We start from the raw sequence: 18,502 nt of genomic DNA, 5'->3' as shown, positions 1-18,502 counted from the left end.
TAGGACTCAAATCTCGGGAGCTTCTAAATGAAGCAATTGCAGCCCCAACTGCCCCCAACAAGCCCCCATCCCTGGGGGCACTTGGGTCGTCTTGGGGGCTCACAGAGGCTCATGCTCGTTCTCAGAGTGCAAGAAGATATAGCCTGCTCAACTCAACGGTCTGCAAGCGCTAATAGAGCGGAACAGGAAAAAAAATACTGTGCATGGTTTTGTGACACTTCATGTCTGAGAAGAAAGCAATTGACATGGGGATCATAGCCCCAAGCCATGGTGACATACTCGAGTAAAATTTTGTCAAGGGAGATAAGGCCATGATGAAATTCCTAGTCGCTACCTAATTTCTCATTCCTGAGACCACATCACATGCCACAGAAGCTTGAGAATGGTGCTTTCCAGCAACACCACATTGCTGGAAACAACCTACTGCCCAACAGAGTCGGCCGTCATCACAGGACACTGCCCGGCGCAACTGCGCGCCCGGCGCAATTACACCGTCCAGTTCTTTTTGTTGGAGGCCACGATCGCGCGGATGTAGCCGTCAAGAGCATGGTCGCTGACGCCCTGAGTCAACCCGCCCCACAGCAGCCCAATCAGAATTAGCGCAACTCCCACAGGGAACAGCGGAGTCGGCAGCAGCAGCAAGCCCAGTGGCAGCACAGTGACTACCACCAGCCACAGTGTCAGCACGCGCAGCAGGCTGGGTGCCGGATTGAAGGTGAGCGTGCTGGGTTTGTTGATGCCGGCCCCGCCCCTGATGAGGTCCAGAGTCGCCCACAGGGCCTTCTTGATGGCGTGCCTGCACCCAGAAGCAGGCCGGGGATCTTCATCTCTCTTGCAGCTTTTGAATTATGGTCACTCTAGGCAGGGGTCATGTAAGGAGTGAGGCAATGGTGGCAGTGTCAAATGGCTGACGGCATTTTCCAGCCTCAGGAAAGGGCCGTATATGCCTGCCTGCCCAGTGCATGCTTTGCCAAAAAGCAGAGAACACGAAACAAAAACAGAAATAGCTTCAGCGCCTGCACTGCTATGACACAAGCAACAGAACACTGAAAAAGGACACTGCAACAGTAGCAAATGTTGATCAAGACGCTGCCTGTAGGGGCGCACCAGAGGCTGCTGCCGCGATAGATGGTGGGCTGCTCCAACAGCTCCACGACCGAAGGGTTGCGCTCGCGCGCGCCCGGCTGGTTCTCAGGCGCGTCCTCCTCTGTCTCTGTCGGCGTCTTGGTGGGGGCGGACGCAGACCCGTTCTGCATCGCAGCGGCGCGCATCGGCTTGAAGCGCGCTGGCACTGCTGGCAGGAAGACCAGGTGGCCCGGGTGCTGCCAGAACGGCGCGTCTTCGCAGCAAGACAGGTATGTCTCTGATAACACCTTTCCAACATGATAGAAGCGCCCCTTTGAGGCTTCGTGCTTTCGGTCAACACACTCGGACTTGTCCTGTTCTCCTGGCTGAGCCGATTGTTCTTCATGCGTTGTCTGGAACCGTCGCTTGCAAGCCTTGCAGGCCTTCCCCAACACCGTCGGTCAGGTAGGGTCAACTGCTGCAGCTCGTCGGCAGAGGCAGTTGATTTCTGTTGTTTGCAGGGGATCAGGTTGTCAGGGAGCTGGCATATCCTCACCTGCATACCAGGGCGGGGGAGACACTTGCGGCGGCGGCATGCGGCACACGATGTCATCCGTGTTGACCACCCGCATGTACCTGTACGCATACAGCAGCCCGGTGGCTTCCTTCAAGGTGAGTTGGGGCATGGCAGACATCGTGTAGTGTTATTCTCAAATGGCTGCCTTTGAATGCAGTAATTATCACATGGCTTTCTTGATTCTCTCTGCATTCAAGTTTTCCGTCACTGAAGTGCACAGACCATTGCAGCAAGAACAGGCATTTGCAACAGGTTGCCTTGTCAGCAGAACGATGGTTCATCATGCAAGCAAGGCTCACCGGCGATCCGTGCGGTCTTTGCTCAGGGCACTCTCCAGGTTGATGGTGTACTTTGCATTGCCCACCTGCCATTTCAATTGTGAGGCATACATCTCTCAATGACAGCGCAGTCAAGGTTGATTTGGCTTGCCGCATAGTGGCAGTGTCAAGCTGTGCTCCCCAAAGTGTGCAGCATGCTTACCCTTGGCTGTCCAAAGGTGCAGAGGGCGCCAAAGACCGGCTTGGGGTCCAAGTCATAGACCGCCTTTGTGTCTGGGGGAACCACCAGTGCAGCTGCAAAGATGCTGGCCAGAGCAGCGCCCAGGCTGGGAAATCAAAACAATAGTTTGAAGCTTGGTCATAGCACCCTGTAGCAGTCTTGTGTGCCGCTGGATTCCATTCCTTAAGACTTCTAAGTTTGCACACTTGAACGGCATATGATGAAAAGCTGGAGGAAGTGATGGAGAGTGGGTTCTTATTACCTGTGGCCTGTGACGTACAGCTTCATCTTTGGTTCCTTGGCCAAAATTGCATCGATGGCGGCTTTCATGACAAGGAAGGGTGAGGAGTTTGCCTTCTCTCGCTTATACTGTCCATTCTCTGCATTGCAAGAAAGGTACCTGCGACAAAGCATCCATCTTCAAGTCAGTATCTGACAATGTATGTGATCACGTTTATAGCCACCTCCCCACTGATGCTGCTGTGCAGTTGTCAGAGCACAAGCAGTCATTTTTAGGCAGTAAATTTTTATTGTCAAGGCAACTGGTCTTGTTGTTTGTATTTCCCAAGTGACACCTATTTCATGAGAGGCAGAAACACAGAACAGGAGCTTCACAGACATTTGCATGTGCTAACAAGCCCTGAAACGGCCTTCTTGTCACCGGAGTCATGCAAAGACAGGAAAGAGCGAATCTCACTTGACTTTGCTGGTTCTGTCAGACGCCAGATTAGGGCCCAGTCCAAGGGCAGTCCTGAAGCCCATGTGGTAGACCCCATACTTCCACTCCTCATCCTCTGGCGGCGGCTCTGTCTGGAAATCCACTGCCCACTGCCCAGTGCATGCAAAAGCAGAATCGAAGTCAACTTGCTTACGTGGCGTGATATATTTGATGCCTTCAGCTCTGTGCATATCTTCAGCAAGAAATCTGCTCACTTAATGTAGATAAGGACGTCGAGAGCTCCACAGTGCAGCTTTGCACACTTGCATAGCTCGGGCTTTGCCTGTGCATGGCACCATGAATGCAATCCCTACATGGTTCAGGTACGTTGAATATTACTCTGCATACCGAGCATCCCATCTAACAGGGTTTTGAACCCAGTCGAGTTACTGGGGGCCCACATTGACATTTTTCAGGGGCTCGGTCCCACGGAAGGCCAGGATGAGAGCTCGCCCCTCTCCCGGGCCACCCACTTGCAGCAGGACTGCTGAGATGTCGGAGTTCTTCTGCTCATATTTCACATCGTCTGCAGCAACAGCGAGGTGCATTAAATACCCGCGACATCTCCCTGGAAAATTGTGGATTATAATGCAAGCCCTGTTTTCTTAAGGGTGTTTTTGCAAAGAATCAGCGTATATACCTTTTGGCTTCAGGCTGACATAGTCAAATTCCCATCCCCCCTTGAAGGTTACATCTGTCCAGTTCCTGTTCACAATGTCTCTGATAAGGTAGATGCGGTTGTAGGAAAGCTGTGATGCAATGGCCAGGACCTGTGTGCATATGAAGAAATTCTAGGCGAGGCTTTCACAATATCTCGGTGCTAAAGAAGCAGACAGCTCAGGATGTGCGCCTTCCAAGCTGTCATGAGTCTTTTGCACTACACCAGCAGAACACATTTTGGCATCATTTTCTATGAATTTCATGGTTCTTGCAAGTGCTGTCCATGGTGCTGTCCAATTGGGGGGGACAGCGCACCAGGGCATTCTCCTTTGAAGTTGCTCCCTTTGTGCTTGGAAAGGCTGCCAATGTCGCCCTGTCAATGCTGAAGTCAATGCCCTGCAAGCTGGATTGATCAATTTCATACGTAGGCAATGTTAAACCCCCACTGGGCATGCATGGCCATACTCATGCAAAGCAGGCAGATAAGGCAGGTTTCAGATACCCGCACAAACATACTTAGGCTCTGGACTAAAGTACTAGGGCCTTCAAGGTTGTCGATCAGGGTGTGTTGGAAAATATTGCCATGCAAGAGACTGCTAGATATGTGCTGAGCACGCCTGGATGTAGTTGATGAAGGCATGATTCTTGTTGAGAAGGTATTCTGTCTCTACTTTGCCAAACACAAGGTACGAGACCCCTTTCTTCAATAGCCGATAGCCCCACTGCAAGCAAAATGAAACTTGCAGTGTCAGTACAACAGGATCAGAAGAGCAAGTTGTGCAGTGGTGTTATGACATAAGCACAGAACCCACCTGGATGTAACCCTCATATTGAGGCACCCCTTCCTCCTGACTGCCAAAGACCAGACTGCCAAAGACCAGGTATGACAGCCACTTGTTCAACAAGTGGCAGCTCCGTATGAGTCGACATGGAAACTCCGTGAATAGGAGCTTCAAGGAGTTGATTGTCGGCTCGTTGCAGCCGCCGTCAAGGTCATATTTACCTACACAACACAGAGGTTGAAGCTCACATAGGTGGGCATCCTTGTGCAATTTGGGCGAGTAAAGAGACTGGTCGTTGGAAACGCAGCTGTAAGGCACAAAAACGCGTACCATACACCCAAGACAGCACCTCCTCAAGGACATTGTTGAAAATGATCTGCAAAGGCACCAGCAAAAGAGGGAGAATCTGCAAGATCATGGCGACCTCCAGGAAAGATTCGGATTGGAGGATCCACAGTATCCCCACGAACCAGCCAGTGCGGGCGCCCTCTGCTAGCTGCATCTCAAACACACCTGGGAGCTTAGGATGGCAATAGTGTGCGCCAGAAAATCAATGCTGCATCCAGGCGTGCAATTTGAACGTATTATGAGACGAATCACTCGGTATTGGAGGATGCATACCTGGCTTTTACCCCCGAGCGGTAGGAAACGTGGATACTGAATATCAGGTTTCCCAGGTCCAGCCAACCTGTTGTCACGACCCTTCAGATCTGCGATTTTGATGGCGATGCCGGCCGTGTAAAACATGGGGAACAATGCCGTCGCAATAAGGATCGCGGCGAAATTGACACCACCACTGACGACATAATAAGCGATGCTCTCCGCCAGTGTCGTCAGATACCCTAGTTGCTGACTGCGACACACGGGGCTATCACGTCAAAGAATCGTTCCTTTGGGACTTCAGAATGCTCTGCGCTCGTGGGTTTGTGACATCAACGAGTATCTCGGTGAAATTCGAGGCTCTGGTTTCATGCCGTACTGATGTGAAACCCTTCATAAAGCGCCACATGATCCTGATTCAAATTAGAAGGAGATAAGAAGTAAGATCATACCGTGCTTGATCCATGTCTGGATAATGGAAGGCCGTCACCAAATGGCACTAGATTTCGGAAATCCCCTGTTCGCAGGGTAGGCTTCAGCAGCAGCAGTGCCACAAAATTACAGATTCAGGGATGTGGGCGCCAGAAGAAAATCAAAGAATATGGAAATTAGATCCTCTCTATCGATTTGCAGGAAAGGATCTGGCACACATCATGTAACCAGGTGGAGAAAGTACGAGGAACCCGCACGACACCTGCGTGATTGTGATATGCCATACACCTCCATGGAGCTCCCGATAGACAATCGGGACAATACAGTGTCACTTTTTCCGCTTGGGACTATCGAGATCCAAACACTATCTCACCATGTTAAAGAGGCAGTAATTGGTGCGAGAGGAAGGGCCCAGCCATCAATGAAGCTTCTCTTCGAGCTCTTGAAGCGTAAGCCCTAGGCCTAGCACTGGTGTCATGCATTTCCTGCTCTATAGACCGTGCAGCTAGAGACCGCGCAGAGGTCCCAAGCAGTCACTGTACCACATTTGCAAACACCGTGTTAAACCCAGCATGCACCCACAAGCCTGACCAAGGACACTGGCTCCTGAGGTCTGTGCACGGTGCACAGTGCACCCAATTGGGTAGAGTGCTCACTCAATGCTATGCCGCTTTCGGTGATTTGACATGCCGCCAGAAGGGTCCTGCTGCGGTGCATCAAAATCCTGCCATGAGCCTGAGCGCTCATAAGGGCCCCCATTGTAGCTGTCATACATTCCGCGCTGGTGTGCATGCTCCCCATACTGCCTGCTGCGTCCAGGGCTGAGGTGGTCGTCTGCATAGCGCTGCGGTGAGAATCGCGGCGGCGGGCTGTACGGCCCTCTATCCCTGTTTGACAAAAATATGCCCGAGTGTGAAAGATACTTGTCTCTCGTCTGCCTCAGCCTTGCCTCGCACATTCCGTACACAATGTTGTGATCTGCTCGGCAGCCCCATTGTCCATGCACCAAAACAATTGCATACTGCCTTGTACATGGATACTGCATTGCCCGGCACTGCATGCATTAAAATGCTGAGCGCGAGTGACCGAACAAAAACCCAATTAACATGTGCAAGCTCCCTGACATGGTTTGAAAAGTGCTGTGAATGGCCCACCTGTAGGGCTGCTGCGCCACCTTTGGGGGCCCGTTCAGGCGGTGCCGTTTTGTGGGATTGGCAGCCGGCATGGGCAATTCGCCTTCCTCGGCCACTTCACCCTCTTCCAGCTCGTCGTCAGGATCCTGGGCATGCACTGTCCCGCCGTTCGCAGCGGCAGCTGCACCGCGATCTCCTGAAGCAGAGCACAAGCGCTGCTATTCGCGATAGCCACATCTTCTGCCAAGACACGCCTGCTTAGACGTTCAAAACGCCTGCCAGACCCTTGTGAGTCCTCCTGAGGCCTGTGGGGCCTTGGCGTGCAAAGTGACAAATCAGATTGGATGTTCAAGTCACTATTCCTTGCTATTTAATTATCTCTATCTCAATCTCAATGGCAGCTGCACCACTTGCAGAGCACTGCTCCACTGAAACAATGTCTCGGATGTAGAGAAAAGAAATGCCTTCTGTCTCTTGGCGAATCCTGGAGATCTGGTCGACACGGAGCCCTCACACCACTGTCCAGAGCTATCAAAAATCACCGCAACGAGAGGCGCGCACCAGACTCAGAAGGTTGTGAAGCGCTGGGGGCCTGCGGCTGATTGTGCTGTTGGAGTGCAATGACCTCGTTCACATCGATGAGCTTGGCCTTGGCTGTGCGCTGCATCCCTTTTCTTTCGACTCCCCCTGCTGATGCTGCAGACCCCTGTGCAGCAGTGACAAATCACGTTTTTCATGCACGTTCTTGGAGTGCTCTGGCCATTCCCATGCATGACACTTGACGACCCTGGTTGCTCTTCTTTAAAGTGCAAAAATGAAGAGACCCACCGCTGCTGGCCTGTTGACATGCACAGGCCTTGTAGAGCGGAACATGTCCCCCAACCCGCCAGAGCGCTTCCCTGTCCCCACCACAAGGTGCAAGAATCACTGATGATGTCCACAATCAGACAAGTCAGGGAAACGCAGCTGACACGGTGATGTGGTGCGATGGTAGCAATCAACGAGCAATCATAGAGCGATCAACGTGCGCACCCAGAGACTGTGAGGCTGCGTCGGAGGAGTGTCTGTGGGAGGGGCCAGCATGTTCAACCGGCGGCGGGCTTGGGGCTGACATGGCAGCTGCGTGGACCGCTGCAGCGTTTGCCAGGCTCGCAGCGGCTTCTGCGTTGGCTGCCGGCTGCGCCAGAGCCGCCGATGCAGTCGCCACTCCCTCCCTGCATATACTCTGTATGATCTGGTGCCGCCGAGGGTGCATGCACATAAAGTTGTTTATTACACTTTGATGCTACAAACCACAGGGGCCGAAAACGGAAGCCCTGCCTGAGCTTGAAGTGCCTGTGTCCCGAGCTCTCATCTGCCCCGCCTAGAGCTGCAGCCTGCAGCCTTCTGCTCAGATACATCTCCTGCGATTGTTAACGCCAGAATTTAAGGAATGACGGAGTTTGCCTTGAGCCCTTGAGCTCTTGCATTTGCCTGGGCTGGTCATCCATGCCTTTGAATCAATGATGGGAGGCCTACAGGTCAAGGATGATGAGAAACATGCACACACCTCTAGAGGCCGCATGCCGGCAGTCTTCCCACTGTCTGCCCTTGATCGCAGGTCTTTCAGCGTCTCCCTCACCTGACATGCACAGCAGCAGCCAGTCACGTGCATGCACATTGTCCCTCAACAGGACGCTAGCACCTCTCCGCTGTCATTCTGCTTAGACAAGGGTTTGTTGTGGGACGTCTGGAAGATACAGCAGTCCTTGAACGAGCAGAGGGAAGCTCACAGCGGATGACTTCCTGACAACTGCGTCCAAGTCCAGATGGCCATCAAAGCTGCCTACTGCTTTCCCAATGACCCCCACCCACTCCTCCTTGTCCACCTTTACAGCCGCTGACAGGGCCTGCAAGAGATGTTAAGTGGGGATCTGATTTCGGCTTGGACAGTTTGCAACGCTAATGAGACATTGGCTGCAATTACCTGACTTTTGGCAATGTATGCTTCATCTAGCAATTGCAGTGCACTTCGGCCAGGAGGGTGATTCAAAGAGTGACAGCTCAGCACCTCAAGTTCCTGTTGCATGCCGGCTCGGGCCTCTGCAGGAAGCGACATGACGGAGAGGAGCAACCGCATGCGAACCAGGGGGTCCAATTTGGGGAAGCGGGGCAGCAGCTCTTGGAGGACTTCCTTGGTCAGGGACTTGGTATACTCTGGGGCACTCCAGTCCCCAGACAATTTGGCTGAGGCTTGGATGGCCACATCACGGCTCATAGCGCGCAGGACCGTGAGATCACAGTCAAAATCTACACTGCATCATCACAGCCATAGGTTTCAAAATGCTATGCACCTGGCGCCTGTGTGGTAGACAAGGCACACACATGACCCTGCCTCGACGCTCACCTCTTGCTGTCAGCAAATTGGAGGTGTTATGCAGGATGCCTCTGGACGCTTTTAACCTCTTTTTGGGTCAAGCCGATCGGGTTTGGTAACGAGGCATGGGTCTGCTACTGAAGGCAATTGTACCCGCATTGAAGCTCTTGCATCTGCGCTGATGCGCCCTAATATCACACAACTTTGGACACAGATGAAGGCAACACAGGACGTCTGCTCTAACGCAGCAAGAGTCTGAAAGTAGTCCAGATGCTCAATGGAGCTGGAGCACAGCATACATGACACAAAGCCAGACACTAGGTACAACTAGACTATACATCTCTAACAGCATATCTCACACACGATGGCGATGAAGACATTGCGCAATGCGTTGTGGAAGTGATCTGCAGATCCAGCATGCTGACTACAGGTTAGGTGAGTGCTGCCTCCTTAATGTGCCATTGACAGATCTGACGCTTCAAATTCATCAAGATTAACATCAACAGTTTTATATATAGAATAGGTAGAATTACTTTGAGCGGTTTTCAGTCCGGTGCATTGATTGCATATGTGCAAATCTTGTGTCATCCCCTTTCTGATTTTCTCATACGGAATAGCTAGCCATATGCTTGCAGAGCGGAGTAAAATGTAATAATATTCTTCATTTATTTATCTTATTGACATTCTGAGCAGTATGGTGGAGCTGAAAACAAAGAACGGTCAGCCCGAGGTCAACCTGGTGGTATTGGACCGACTTGTGCAGGATTACATGGTCGAGGAAGATCTTGTTGACGAGGAAGGAACGTCGATGCGTGCAGAAGGGTCTGCTCCGGTGCGTTGCAAGAAGTGCTTTGTGTTCTGTCATATTCGGCATGTGCTATGCTCTTCCCCATTTCTCTGTCTGCCCTCTGTTTGATCAGCAGAGGCAGGTATAGCTGTGCAGATTGGATTTCTTAAAGCAGTTAACCGTTGTGAAAGGCTCAGCGCCCCTTCAGCAAATGCATTTATGGTGTGAGGACCAATGCTTCAATATCATACTTCTCATTGCTTGGTGATCTTGACAAGCAGGCTACCCCTCCATCAGCCAACAATGCTCTTCGGGCTCTTTGTGAAAGTGTTCGCCAGTGTACTGAGGCTGGAATTCTGGATGATGCTGTGCGACTCGCTGAGTCAGTCAACCTGACGGTGTTCCAGGTGCCTGACATTGGAGGCACTTCTCAACTTGCTAAGCTGGTTTTCAGAACAATTTGCAGTATCTGCTGGTTCTGGTATAGATAATGCACGCATGACACCTCCTTGCACTGCTTGCAGTAAAGTGCAGTGAAGACTGAGGCAAGCTCTTTTTCCTTGCAAGGATTCGAGGCTACTTTTCAGAGTTCTAAAGCAGGAGTTTGTGGAGCATCTCCGCAGCAACACTGAGGATGGACGCAAAACGGCGCTGGGTGAGCACCAATGTGCATAGTAGCTTCTACCCTATCTTGCCTGCATCTCAGAAAGTTGTCCCGCTATGACATATCTAAATTAATCACTACCTCAGTAACACGACTGCCAGAACAAGAGCAATTGGAAGCATGCATGAAGGATGTGCATGAAGGACGTGCATGGGACAGCAGAGTGTGATCAGAAGGAGACTATATATCATCACAGCTTCATTGTACAGACGGTGGCACTGAAGGTAAATACTGGTGGCTGCAGAGTGTGTACGCAAGAAGCTTGCGCCGTTGGCCCTGAACGCATACCCAGAGGCCTATGCAGAGTTCAAGCGGGCTCTGCTGCTGCTGGTGTACAGTCAGCATGAAGACGTGTCCCCAGTGGCGTCCGAGTGGTCTGCGCGCACCCGCGCTGACCTGGCTGCCATCCTCAGCCGCACTCTGCGCCAGGCTGCAGGTGCCCTAGCTTTGCCATGCAATCAGTCATCACTGATTGCATTCATCAGAACATGTGCTGATATTCAACCCTTCCAGGCTTACGGCTGCTGGCGTGGCTTTGCCATGTGAGGCTGTGGCCGATATCTTTATGCCACTGCCACTGCCACAAGGAAAGTATCAATGCGCAAGTTTGGCGGGTGCTGAGAGTATGTGTGCACTGCAGGCATCCAATTTCCAAAGCTGGCGCTATTACTGCGGTACCTGGTGTTCACGCACCGGCTGCTGAAGACCCAGGCAGATGGCAGCGCGAGGCCATCAGGCACAGATTGCAGCCCCGAGGTTGAGGAGCTCCTGGGCAAGCTGCTCAGCGACGAGAGGGACCCGCCCCCCTTCCCTCCAGAGTTCGACCCCTTGTCAGGACAGGTACGCCTCTTAAGCGGTACAATAAGCTGGGGAATTCAGCCACCTTCCTGCACTCTGCAATTGCAGTAGCTGAGCAGCTTTCCCCAGATCATTGCCAAGCACATTGAGAAGGGGGCCATTCTGCCTGCTGACTTCCTTTCTTGCATACCTGCTAGCACTGCTTGTGACTCGCCAATTTCAATGTCGCCCTTGAAGGGTGTGTCCAACCTGTGCATTTGCTCAGTTGGAAGGGCCCAAGAGTGCAAGCATATGGTTCTTTCTCTGGTTGTAGGGATTCCCAGAGGCAGACATCCAGAGCTTGAAGGAGGCGGTGCAGCTATCGCGCCAGGAGGCGGTGGAGGCCCTGCGCCACACCAAGGGGGACGTGCAAAAGGCCTTTATCAACGAGCTGGCCTCCATGCACCTCAACGTCGCCCTTGTGGACGACCTGGTCCTTGCCTATGCTGCCCACAGGTGCTGCATGCTCAAGTCACTGCAGCCATTGTATCATGCGTCTATGGCTCGGAATGGGCTTTTCCAATACGAGGGATCCTGCCCTGGGTATGAGTGGGTGTTGTGTTGCTCTTACATGGGTCTTTGTGCCCGCCACAGGGATCTCTTGCGAGTGGGTTCCAGCACAGAAAGCAGCCCGACGCACTCAACAGGGGCACAGAAGGCGGGGGAAACCTGCTCGGCGACAGACATGGACATCGATGGTCAGGCCAGGCGCGAGGCCAAGCAGGACGCCTCAGCCAGCGGCCTTGAGGCAGCGATGGAGCATGAAGCAGTCCGCGGACGCCTTGAAGGAGGTGATCTACGATTCTCACCCCTTATTTCATTTCAGTGGTCTGCATCCTGCAAGCAAAGCAGCAGTCATTGCATGCTTGCTGTGCAGGGCTGCAGTGGGCATTGCCTAAAGTTTAGTGTCTTTCTCTGTGCAAATCGGAGGGAATGCTGGTATATGGAACGGCTAACTACGTTATTGTGACATCCGATGGTTTGGGGCGTGCGCAGAGAGGCAGGACGTGACAGCGGCGTTCAACAGGCACCCGTCAAAAAGCCCGCCGAAGAAGGTTGCGCGATGGCGCGGCCGCTCCGGGCGCCGGCGGCCGTCGCCACGCGCTCCGGAAAACAGCGCTGCCTCGCCGCCCCGCAGCAACGGCGCTTCCCCACAATGTGAGCCTGCTTGATTAAAAGCTTTCCTACTGCACTCCTTCACTGAATTCAGCTCCATGTCCCGGGTATTTAGCAGAAAGCGCTCTCCTAAGGGTGCTTGACTCCTGCTGCCTGGACCAGGAAAGTAGCTGTCAAGACCTCCTCCGCACATGGCGCTATATGCTGCCGATTGCGCCATGCCCACCGGAATGTGCAAGGCGGCATCAACTGGCAAGCAGTGGGAGTTGCAGGAACAGCTACCCAATGGGCTGTGCGTCCTGTGAGACTAATGTTGGTAAATGTGGCAGGCGGGAACGGTGTGGGAGGCCGGGAAAGTGGCTGGCACAAGGTGGCGCAGTTGGGGCAGGCGGGCAGCGCTAAGCCGTTTGAGGTGGATTTCCGCCACGAGCTTGTCAAGCGCGTGCGCCGCAAGATCGAGGCCGAGAGCTTTCAGGAGGTGCGCCATCCTGGCAGCTCCAGCATGGTTGCTCGTGCTCTCTGTCATGTGGCTGCACTTGTGGTGGAATGCGATGAGTCCTGTTCAGGAGGATGAAAGGTGAGAGCAAGTGGTCTGCCAGTCATACATGGTGCAGCATTTTTTGGTGTAAAAACATGTGGGGGGTCCTGTTGGGACTGTTGGGTTCAGCACAAGAAGCAGGGGCAGTCAGAGCTTGGGCACACGATGTGAGTAGGGCAGTGCTCAATATTTATGATGTTGACCAACTTCATTGGTGCAGGCCATGGATGACATGCGGGTGGTGGCCCCGGGGTGTTTAGAGGGCGATGTGGAGCTGCTCTTTGAGCTGCAGCTGGCCTGCTTCTACAAGCTGGCAGCCGAGGGGCGCACTGCGGAGGCCATCCGCTTGTCGCGCTCCCACCTCACGCCCCTCACCCAGGATCAGCCCCACCTGGTTCCCCAGGTCAAGGTGGCGCCCCTGACCGCTCTTTCTTATGGCGCAACACTGCAGACTCGTTTCCCTTGCAGCAATAGTTGGCTGGTGGTTCTGGCACTTTCCGGCCCAACAGGTGTTGATTCTGCATGCTCCTTGCAAGGGCCTGCGGCAATGTCTCACAGCAGAGCGGCTGATGCGTCCTTGACAAGATGGCCTTGTGTTGCTTGCTGTATAGTAGCAAATAAGGCAATGATCTGCAAGCTGCTCTGAGGGTACGGCCTTAGGAGAAGTGCCGATGTGCTTATTAGTAATCTAATTCTGGCGGCTGCAGGCGGCGCTTGCGAGGGCGGTGGCGGACCCGGGCGAGGTGCGCGCATGCCTGCGGCCGGTCTGGCTGAGTCAGCTGGCGGCCTCGCGCATGCAGCAGGTGCTGGACATTCGGGAGCCCCAGCTCGTGCAGCTGCTGCGGGTGCGCATGCACCGCTGCAATCTCTTGTCACCTCCTGCAGGACCTGCGGTGTCATTTGCGGCCCGAGGGAGAGAATGCATTGCCTTGAGTGCGCATGATACTGTGCTCTTCTGCATATGCCTGAGGGATGGAGTTCTCGTGAGGCTTGAATATAAGGGTTAACAGGACCTATCCATCACTATCGTTGCATGCAATGAGAGGTCGGTGTGCTGGTCCCCTTATGATGTCAAGGTATGGACACATTTTGGTGTGTGGCAGGTGCTGGTAGCGAGCCACAAGGCGTGGCTCAAGCTGCAGCGCTGCAAGGACCGCTTCGAGCCGCTGCTGTCCCTCGATGCCCTGAAGTCCTGCTCCGAGAAGCCGTCCAGTGCAGCAGCCGCCACTGCCAGCACAGGCGCAGCAGTGCGCGACAACAGCACAGCTGCTGGCTCAGGTGCGTCGTGCGGTGCCTTTATTGCACCTCATGCCCTGTGTTCAAATGCTGGCAGGGATGCAATTATTGTCTCTGTTGGACTCGCTTATCGCAGGGCTAGAATCTGCGCCTCTGGATTGAACACTTTCTTGTATACCAGTGAGGGATAGCAGGGATCTTGATGAGGGAGAGATGTTATTGAGGGATGTCGTTTGGGGTGGTGATTGTACCTGTGGCATTGGAGCGACCTTGGGAGTGAGGCACTCCGGTGTGCCAATGTTTGCAGGGGGTGACGGCAACGGTGAGCATGGACGGCAGGGCGAGCAGGCGCCAGCACAGAGACACACAGCAGCTGCCACTGACAGCGATGACGAGGGCCCGGATGGGGCTTACAGCGAGGACGACATTGTCCTGATCATGGAGTTTGCCAGTCTGGGGAGGGCAGCAGCCATAGAGCTGCTGCAGGATTTCGGTGGAGACACCGAGTCGGTCCTGGCAAACATGTTCCCCTGAAGAGCTGCTGGGGCAGAGCCCTGCCCAAGAGAACGCAGCGGCTATTAGGGACCTCTGATCAAGTGCCCTTCCGGGTTTCATTTGGAGAGGTCGTTGTGCTATTTGTATGTATGGCCGCGATGTGGCAGGAGACTAAAACCGCGTGCAGGCTCATATATAAACTTCTGCAGTCTGCAGACATTACAGGAATGAAGACAAGCTTGCATTTGTGTACCAAGGTGTATCCCCTTTTGCCAAAAAGTAAGGCTGTTCTGGTCTCTGCCTTCTTTGTCCAAATGGGATGAAACTCAGACGGAAAGTGCATCGCACCACAGCAAATTTTTGAGACCATAGTAAAACTGTTTTCAGCAAGGTTCTAAGAATCTAAAGGGAAAATGTAACTCGAGTTACAGCTCAGTCAACCTGACAGACTCTTGTATGGGAAAGGCAGCTGCCTTTCCCATGCAGTCGGGCACACCAGCAATAGAGCGCACACCAGCAATAGAGCAGTCACAAACTCGGTTTGCGCGTTTTTAAAATATACATATCCTTCGCCTCTTACCTTTTTCCCTCCATTCGAGCTATGCGCGTTCCCCTTCCAAAACTAGCTCCTGAGGCTTGCCTAACTTGGCGATCCTGCAGCCTGAACTGTGATTTGACAGAAGCAAACCCCCGTGTCAGAGCTAACCGTCATGTGACAGAATTCAACTCCGCAAAAGTTCTCACAATCTCCGCTCTCTCAAGACCGTTCTGTTTCCGTCCGTAGCACAGTACAGCGGAGAGAGGCAGCTCACGCTATCGTTGAGGAAAGACACTCTTGTGGCACAGTCAGAATGGCAGTCAGGTGAGAAAAATTGTCGCGCATCCTGCCTTTGCGAAATAGAGAAACACTGGGAATTCGCCTCTCAGAGGCCTTAGGATGCTGAGTGAGGGTGGTTAGGCCTTTGCGTAGGCGCTGATAGACACAGGGGTTCTTTTTGTTAGCTTGGTTGGATGCGCATACGTATGCCAGTGGTTGCCTGGTGCCGAATGCGACTGGCTGGTCAATTCCTTAGCTTACAGGCTTCTTCTGTCTGCACGCGGTCTTGCAATGTCCAATGGTGGAGTGCATACCCTGACCTGCGGCCGGGGGGGTTCACGCATCTGTTCAGCATCGGTGCCACAGCAGCATTATGGACTCGTCTTGTAGATGTAGTTGTCTCAAATTTGTCAGAGTATTAGCTGTATTACTTTTCCAGTGGCAAGTATACCCAGCCGCCTGCCAAAGACTCCTTTCAGCAGGTGAAGGTTCAAACATTTGACGGGTCTAATCTTACGGGCGGAAGCGCAAGCTTGCGCTGTGCTATGTCATTGTGCCTCCTATTGCTCTAGAGACCAGCCTCAGCAAGCGAATAGGAGTTGTTTAGGGTCATTTGGCTCAATTCGTATTTGACGTTTGCCACTCAACCGGTTTGATTTGATTGCGCTGTGCACAAGACCGTGTCAGAAGCCCAGGAAAGGTGCAACCTAACTCTTGCACAGGCTTAGAGGATTCACGTTGGTCAGCAGGACTCGGCATACTGGTCTACCTGTGGACAGAGCCGTGCGGGAGATTGCGCGTTTCCCCGGAGATTGCATCCTTCAGACCCCTGAGCTTGTCGTTCTTGCGTGCAGGTATTTAGCGCTCGTGCCTCTGGCATTTGTCGTCCTAGCTTCATGCGCATCCGCTGCGGACAACATCGACTTGCCAGTGGCCACCGGAGGCTTCGAGCAATGGGCAGGTGTTGTTGGCAAGGCCATGTCCTTCGGTGGCAAGAACCAGGGAGAGTCCCTCCAGGCCCTTAAGAGCTTCCAGGGCAAGGTCATGGCAAACATGCAGAAGCAGGTACCGCCTTGTTGCTTCATTGCTTGTCTGAGTCAGCTCTGACACAGTGTTTGACCATGCTCCTATAGCAGTAGTTCTCAGACAGGGTGTGCAGCAGATGCACAATTTCATTCAAGCATCAAAAGAGCTGAGCACAGCCGTTGGCTGAGTCTGCTCACACGCTGCTTATAAGTGATACAGCAGTTCAAGCACATCCTGCCAGGTCACTAAACAGCGCTGACGACTTCTCTTTTCTTGCGTGCAGTCGAACAGCTTCAAGAAGCTGACCACCGGCGACTTCTCCGACGTGCTCTCCAACCTGCTGAAGAACAAGGTGCAGATCTCAGCCCCAGTCTTCTTCAACAACGCCCCCGCCGTCATCGCCAAGACCTTTGCCGCCGTCCAGTTTGGATTCACCGGCATCGGCTACGCGCCGTGCGCCGTGCCCATCGTCCCCACCGGCGTTGGTGTCTTCCCCCAGGGAATCAACATCCAGCCCGAGTTCTTCAACATTGCCCCCACCGGTGCGCCGCCCTTCTGCCCTGCACCTGTCCCACAGATCCACCCGCCTGTGATGAACTGACTTCACCTGTGAGAGCTGAGCCCGTCTCCCAAGCAGCACTTATGGCAGTTGAGTTCTGTGCTATCAATACATATGTCATGGTGACGAGTGACTTGTGCTGTGGGTGTCGTAAGTTTTGGCTGCCCGAATGCATGCTGACATTCTGCCAATGCATGATCTGGTGTGTGCAGGTGTCAACGTGCAGCCCCAGGGTCTGTCCATCTCCCCTAACTTGATCGTCATCGGTCCCTATGACACCACTGTTGCCGGCCAGGTCCGCTCCTACCACCTCTATGCCTTATCTGCCATTTTGGATGACACCTCTCACACTTGCCAGAGCGCCTCATTCTGCCTTTCTGCTGTTCGTACACAGCTATTCTTCCCTGCCAAAGTGTTGTTCTGGCAGCAGCAGTCAGTGGAACATACCAGGGGACTGACTTCGGCAGATGCCTGACAAATTATTTGTGTGTGTGCAGGGGCTGAATATTGCACCCGCCCTCATCGCCATCGCACCAGTGAAGACCGTGGTGAACCCAGTCGGCCCTCTGGCCATCGCTGACACACTCGTGTCAGTTGCCCTCCCCGCACTGCCATAGAGAGTCTGCTCTCTCTTTGTGTCTGTTGCTTATGTGGCGGTTTGAAGGAACGAAGCATGTTGTGTGTACTTGACTTGACGGGCTGGAGCAATGTTTTCCAGCAAGTTGTTGTGCGCCACATGCCCTGCTAGGATTGCAGGGTCCAGTGCTATTTTGTGAAAGGACATTCATTTCATGTCATCTGGTGTCTGTTTCATTTCCATTCGAATTCTGATGATGTGAAGTTTACTAGGGTGGTTTGGATAGGTTGGTCTGTGACTGCTTCATTGCTAGAAGCCGCTCCCTGCAGCCTGTATCAAAGCAAGTACAACCGCTGCTGGTGCCAGCTTGGGTGTGACATTTTTCTAGGAAGGCTCATTGGACTGTTGGTTGAATGCCCATCTTGAGGAATTTCCCGAAGACTGCAGGGATTCCCGTGGCTAATATTTTCACATGGCTTGCTCTGCAGCCAAGCAATGCTGATACACCAGCAGAGGCGGTGATCAGCATGCTTGTGGCAGTGATTGAAACATCAGAGAACACCACCTTGGATTGAACTTTTGGGGCAATGTAATTTTATATACTTTGGCAATAATCTTACATGTACAATTCCATTCAAGAGGCTCTAGAGTCAAGATCTTGACTCATCTCGATAACATCTTTCAGTGTCATCCGCCCTTGTGCTTTTGCATGCAAAACATGGAATGCGTCACAGATAATTTGAGCATAACAAGTACATTGCAGTTATCAGTGCCATGAACTAATGTCACCCTAAACCTTGCACAGGATCCTACAGAAGACGGGCGTGGTCCATAGATGTCGCAGAGCACTCATCAATACTGATACCACTAGATTCACACTCTCCAGACAACATGACTACTTGGTAGGAGCCATTCCTGATAATCTGTAGGAGCTCCGAGCAATGCAGCCCTGAACACCCAACTCATCACTGCTCTGGTCACAATCGCACTGAAATTTGGTCATGATGGTCGCATGCAACCTCACACGCC

At 53.0% G+C, this 18,502-nt stretch overlaps 2 protein-coding genes across 2 annotated transcripts; one reads left to right on the top strand and one right to left on the bottom strand.

Annotated features, from left to right (window-relative positions):
- Window positions 1-486: 486 nt before the first annotated feature.
- On the bottom strand, window positions 487-8,722 carry COCSUDRAFT_61078 (hypothetical protein; the record flags this gene model as incomplete). The annotated part of the gene is made up of 21 exons (XM_005650569.1): window positions 487-796; window positions 1,108-1,339; window positions 1,622-1,701; window positions 1,942-2,006; window positions 2,123-2,246; window positions 2,403-2,540; window positions 2,838-2,968; window positions 3,260-3,384; window positions 3,499-3,628; window positions 3,834-3,914; window positions 4,331-4,521; window positions 4,631-4,676; window positions 4,922-5,153; window positions 5,989-6,219; window positions 6,487-6,661; window positions 7,027-7,171; window positions 7,294-7,364; window positions 7,498-7,699; window positions 8,015-8,086; window positions 8,238-8,354; window positions 8,516-8,722. 21 exons carry the CDS (start codon window positions 8,720-8,722, stop codon window positions 487-489), a joined length of 3,105 nt encoding a protein of 1,034 aa, XP_005650626.1.
- A 592-nt stretch (window positions 8,723-9,314) lies between these two features.
- On the top strand, window positions 9,315-18,085 carry COCSUDRAFT_46483 (hypothetical protein). Its single transcript, XM_005650568.1, has 17 exons — window positions 9,315-9,653; window positions 9,890-10,015; window positions 10,176-10,263; window positions 10,517-10,708; window positions 10,913-11,112; window positions 11,384-11,565; window positions 11,704-11,900; window positions 12,106-12,267; window positions 12,555-12,703; window positions 12,984-13,172; window positions 13,471-13,608; window positions 13,867-14,041; window positions 14,307-14,523; window positions 16,166-16,376; window positions 16,621-16,879; window positions 17,109-17,191; window positions 17,394-18,085. The coding sequence occupies exons 1-17, from the start codon at window positions 9,516-9,518 to the stop codon at window positions 17,511-17,513; spliced, it is 2,826 nt and encodes a 941-aa protein (XP_005650625.1). The 5' UTR covers window positions 9,315-9,515; the 3' UTR covers window positions 17,514-18,085.
- Window positions 18,086-18,502: the final 417 nt, after the last annotated feature.

The sequence above is a fragment of the Coccomyxa subellipsoidea genome (assembly GCF_000258705.1).
Source record: "Coccomyxa subellipsoidea C-169, whole genome shotgun sequence".
Classification (NCBI taxonomy): Eukaryota; Viridiplantae; Chlorophyta; class Trebouxiophyceae; family Coccomyxaceae; genus Coccomyxa; species Coccomyxa subellipsoidea.
The sequence above is the reverse complement of the archived record's forward strand: the minus strand, read 5'-3'. Positions and strand labels throughout refer to the sequence as shown.

What these genes read in the sequence shown, in the direction of transcription:
- COCSUDRAFT_46483 (XM_005650568.1), top strand. Translation starts at nt 9,516, where the DNA reads ATGGTGGAGCTGAAAACAAAGAACGGTCAGCCCGAGGTCAACCTGGTG. An exon ending in TCGACCCCTTGTCAGGACAG is followed by an intron (nt 11,113 to 11,383) that starts GTACGCCTCTTA and finishes CTCTGGTTGTAG; the next exon opens with GGATTCCCAGAGGCAGACAT. An exon ending in ACACCACTGTTGCCGGCCAG is followed by an intron (nt 17,192 to 17,393) that starts GTCCGCTCCTAC and finishes GTGTGTGTGCAG; the next exon opens with GGGCTGAATATTGCACCCGC.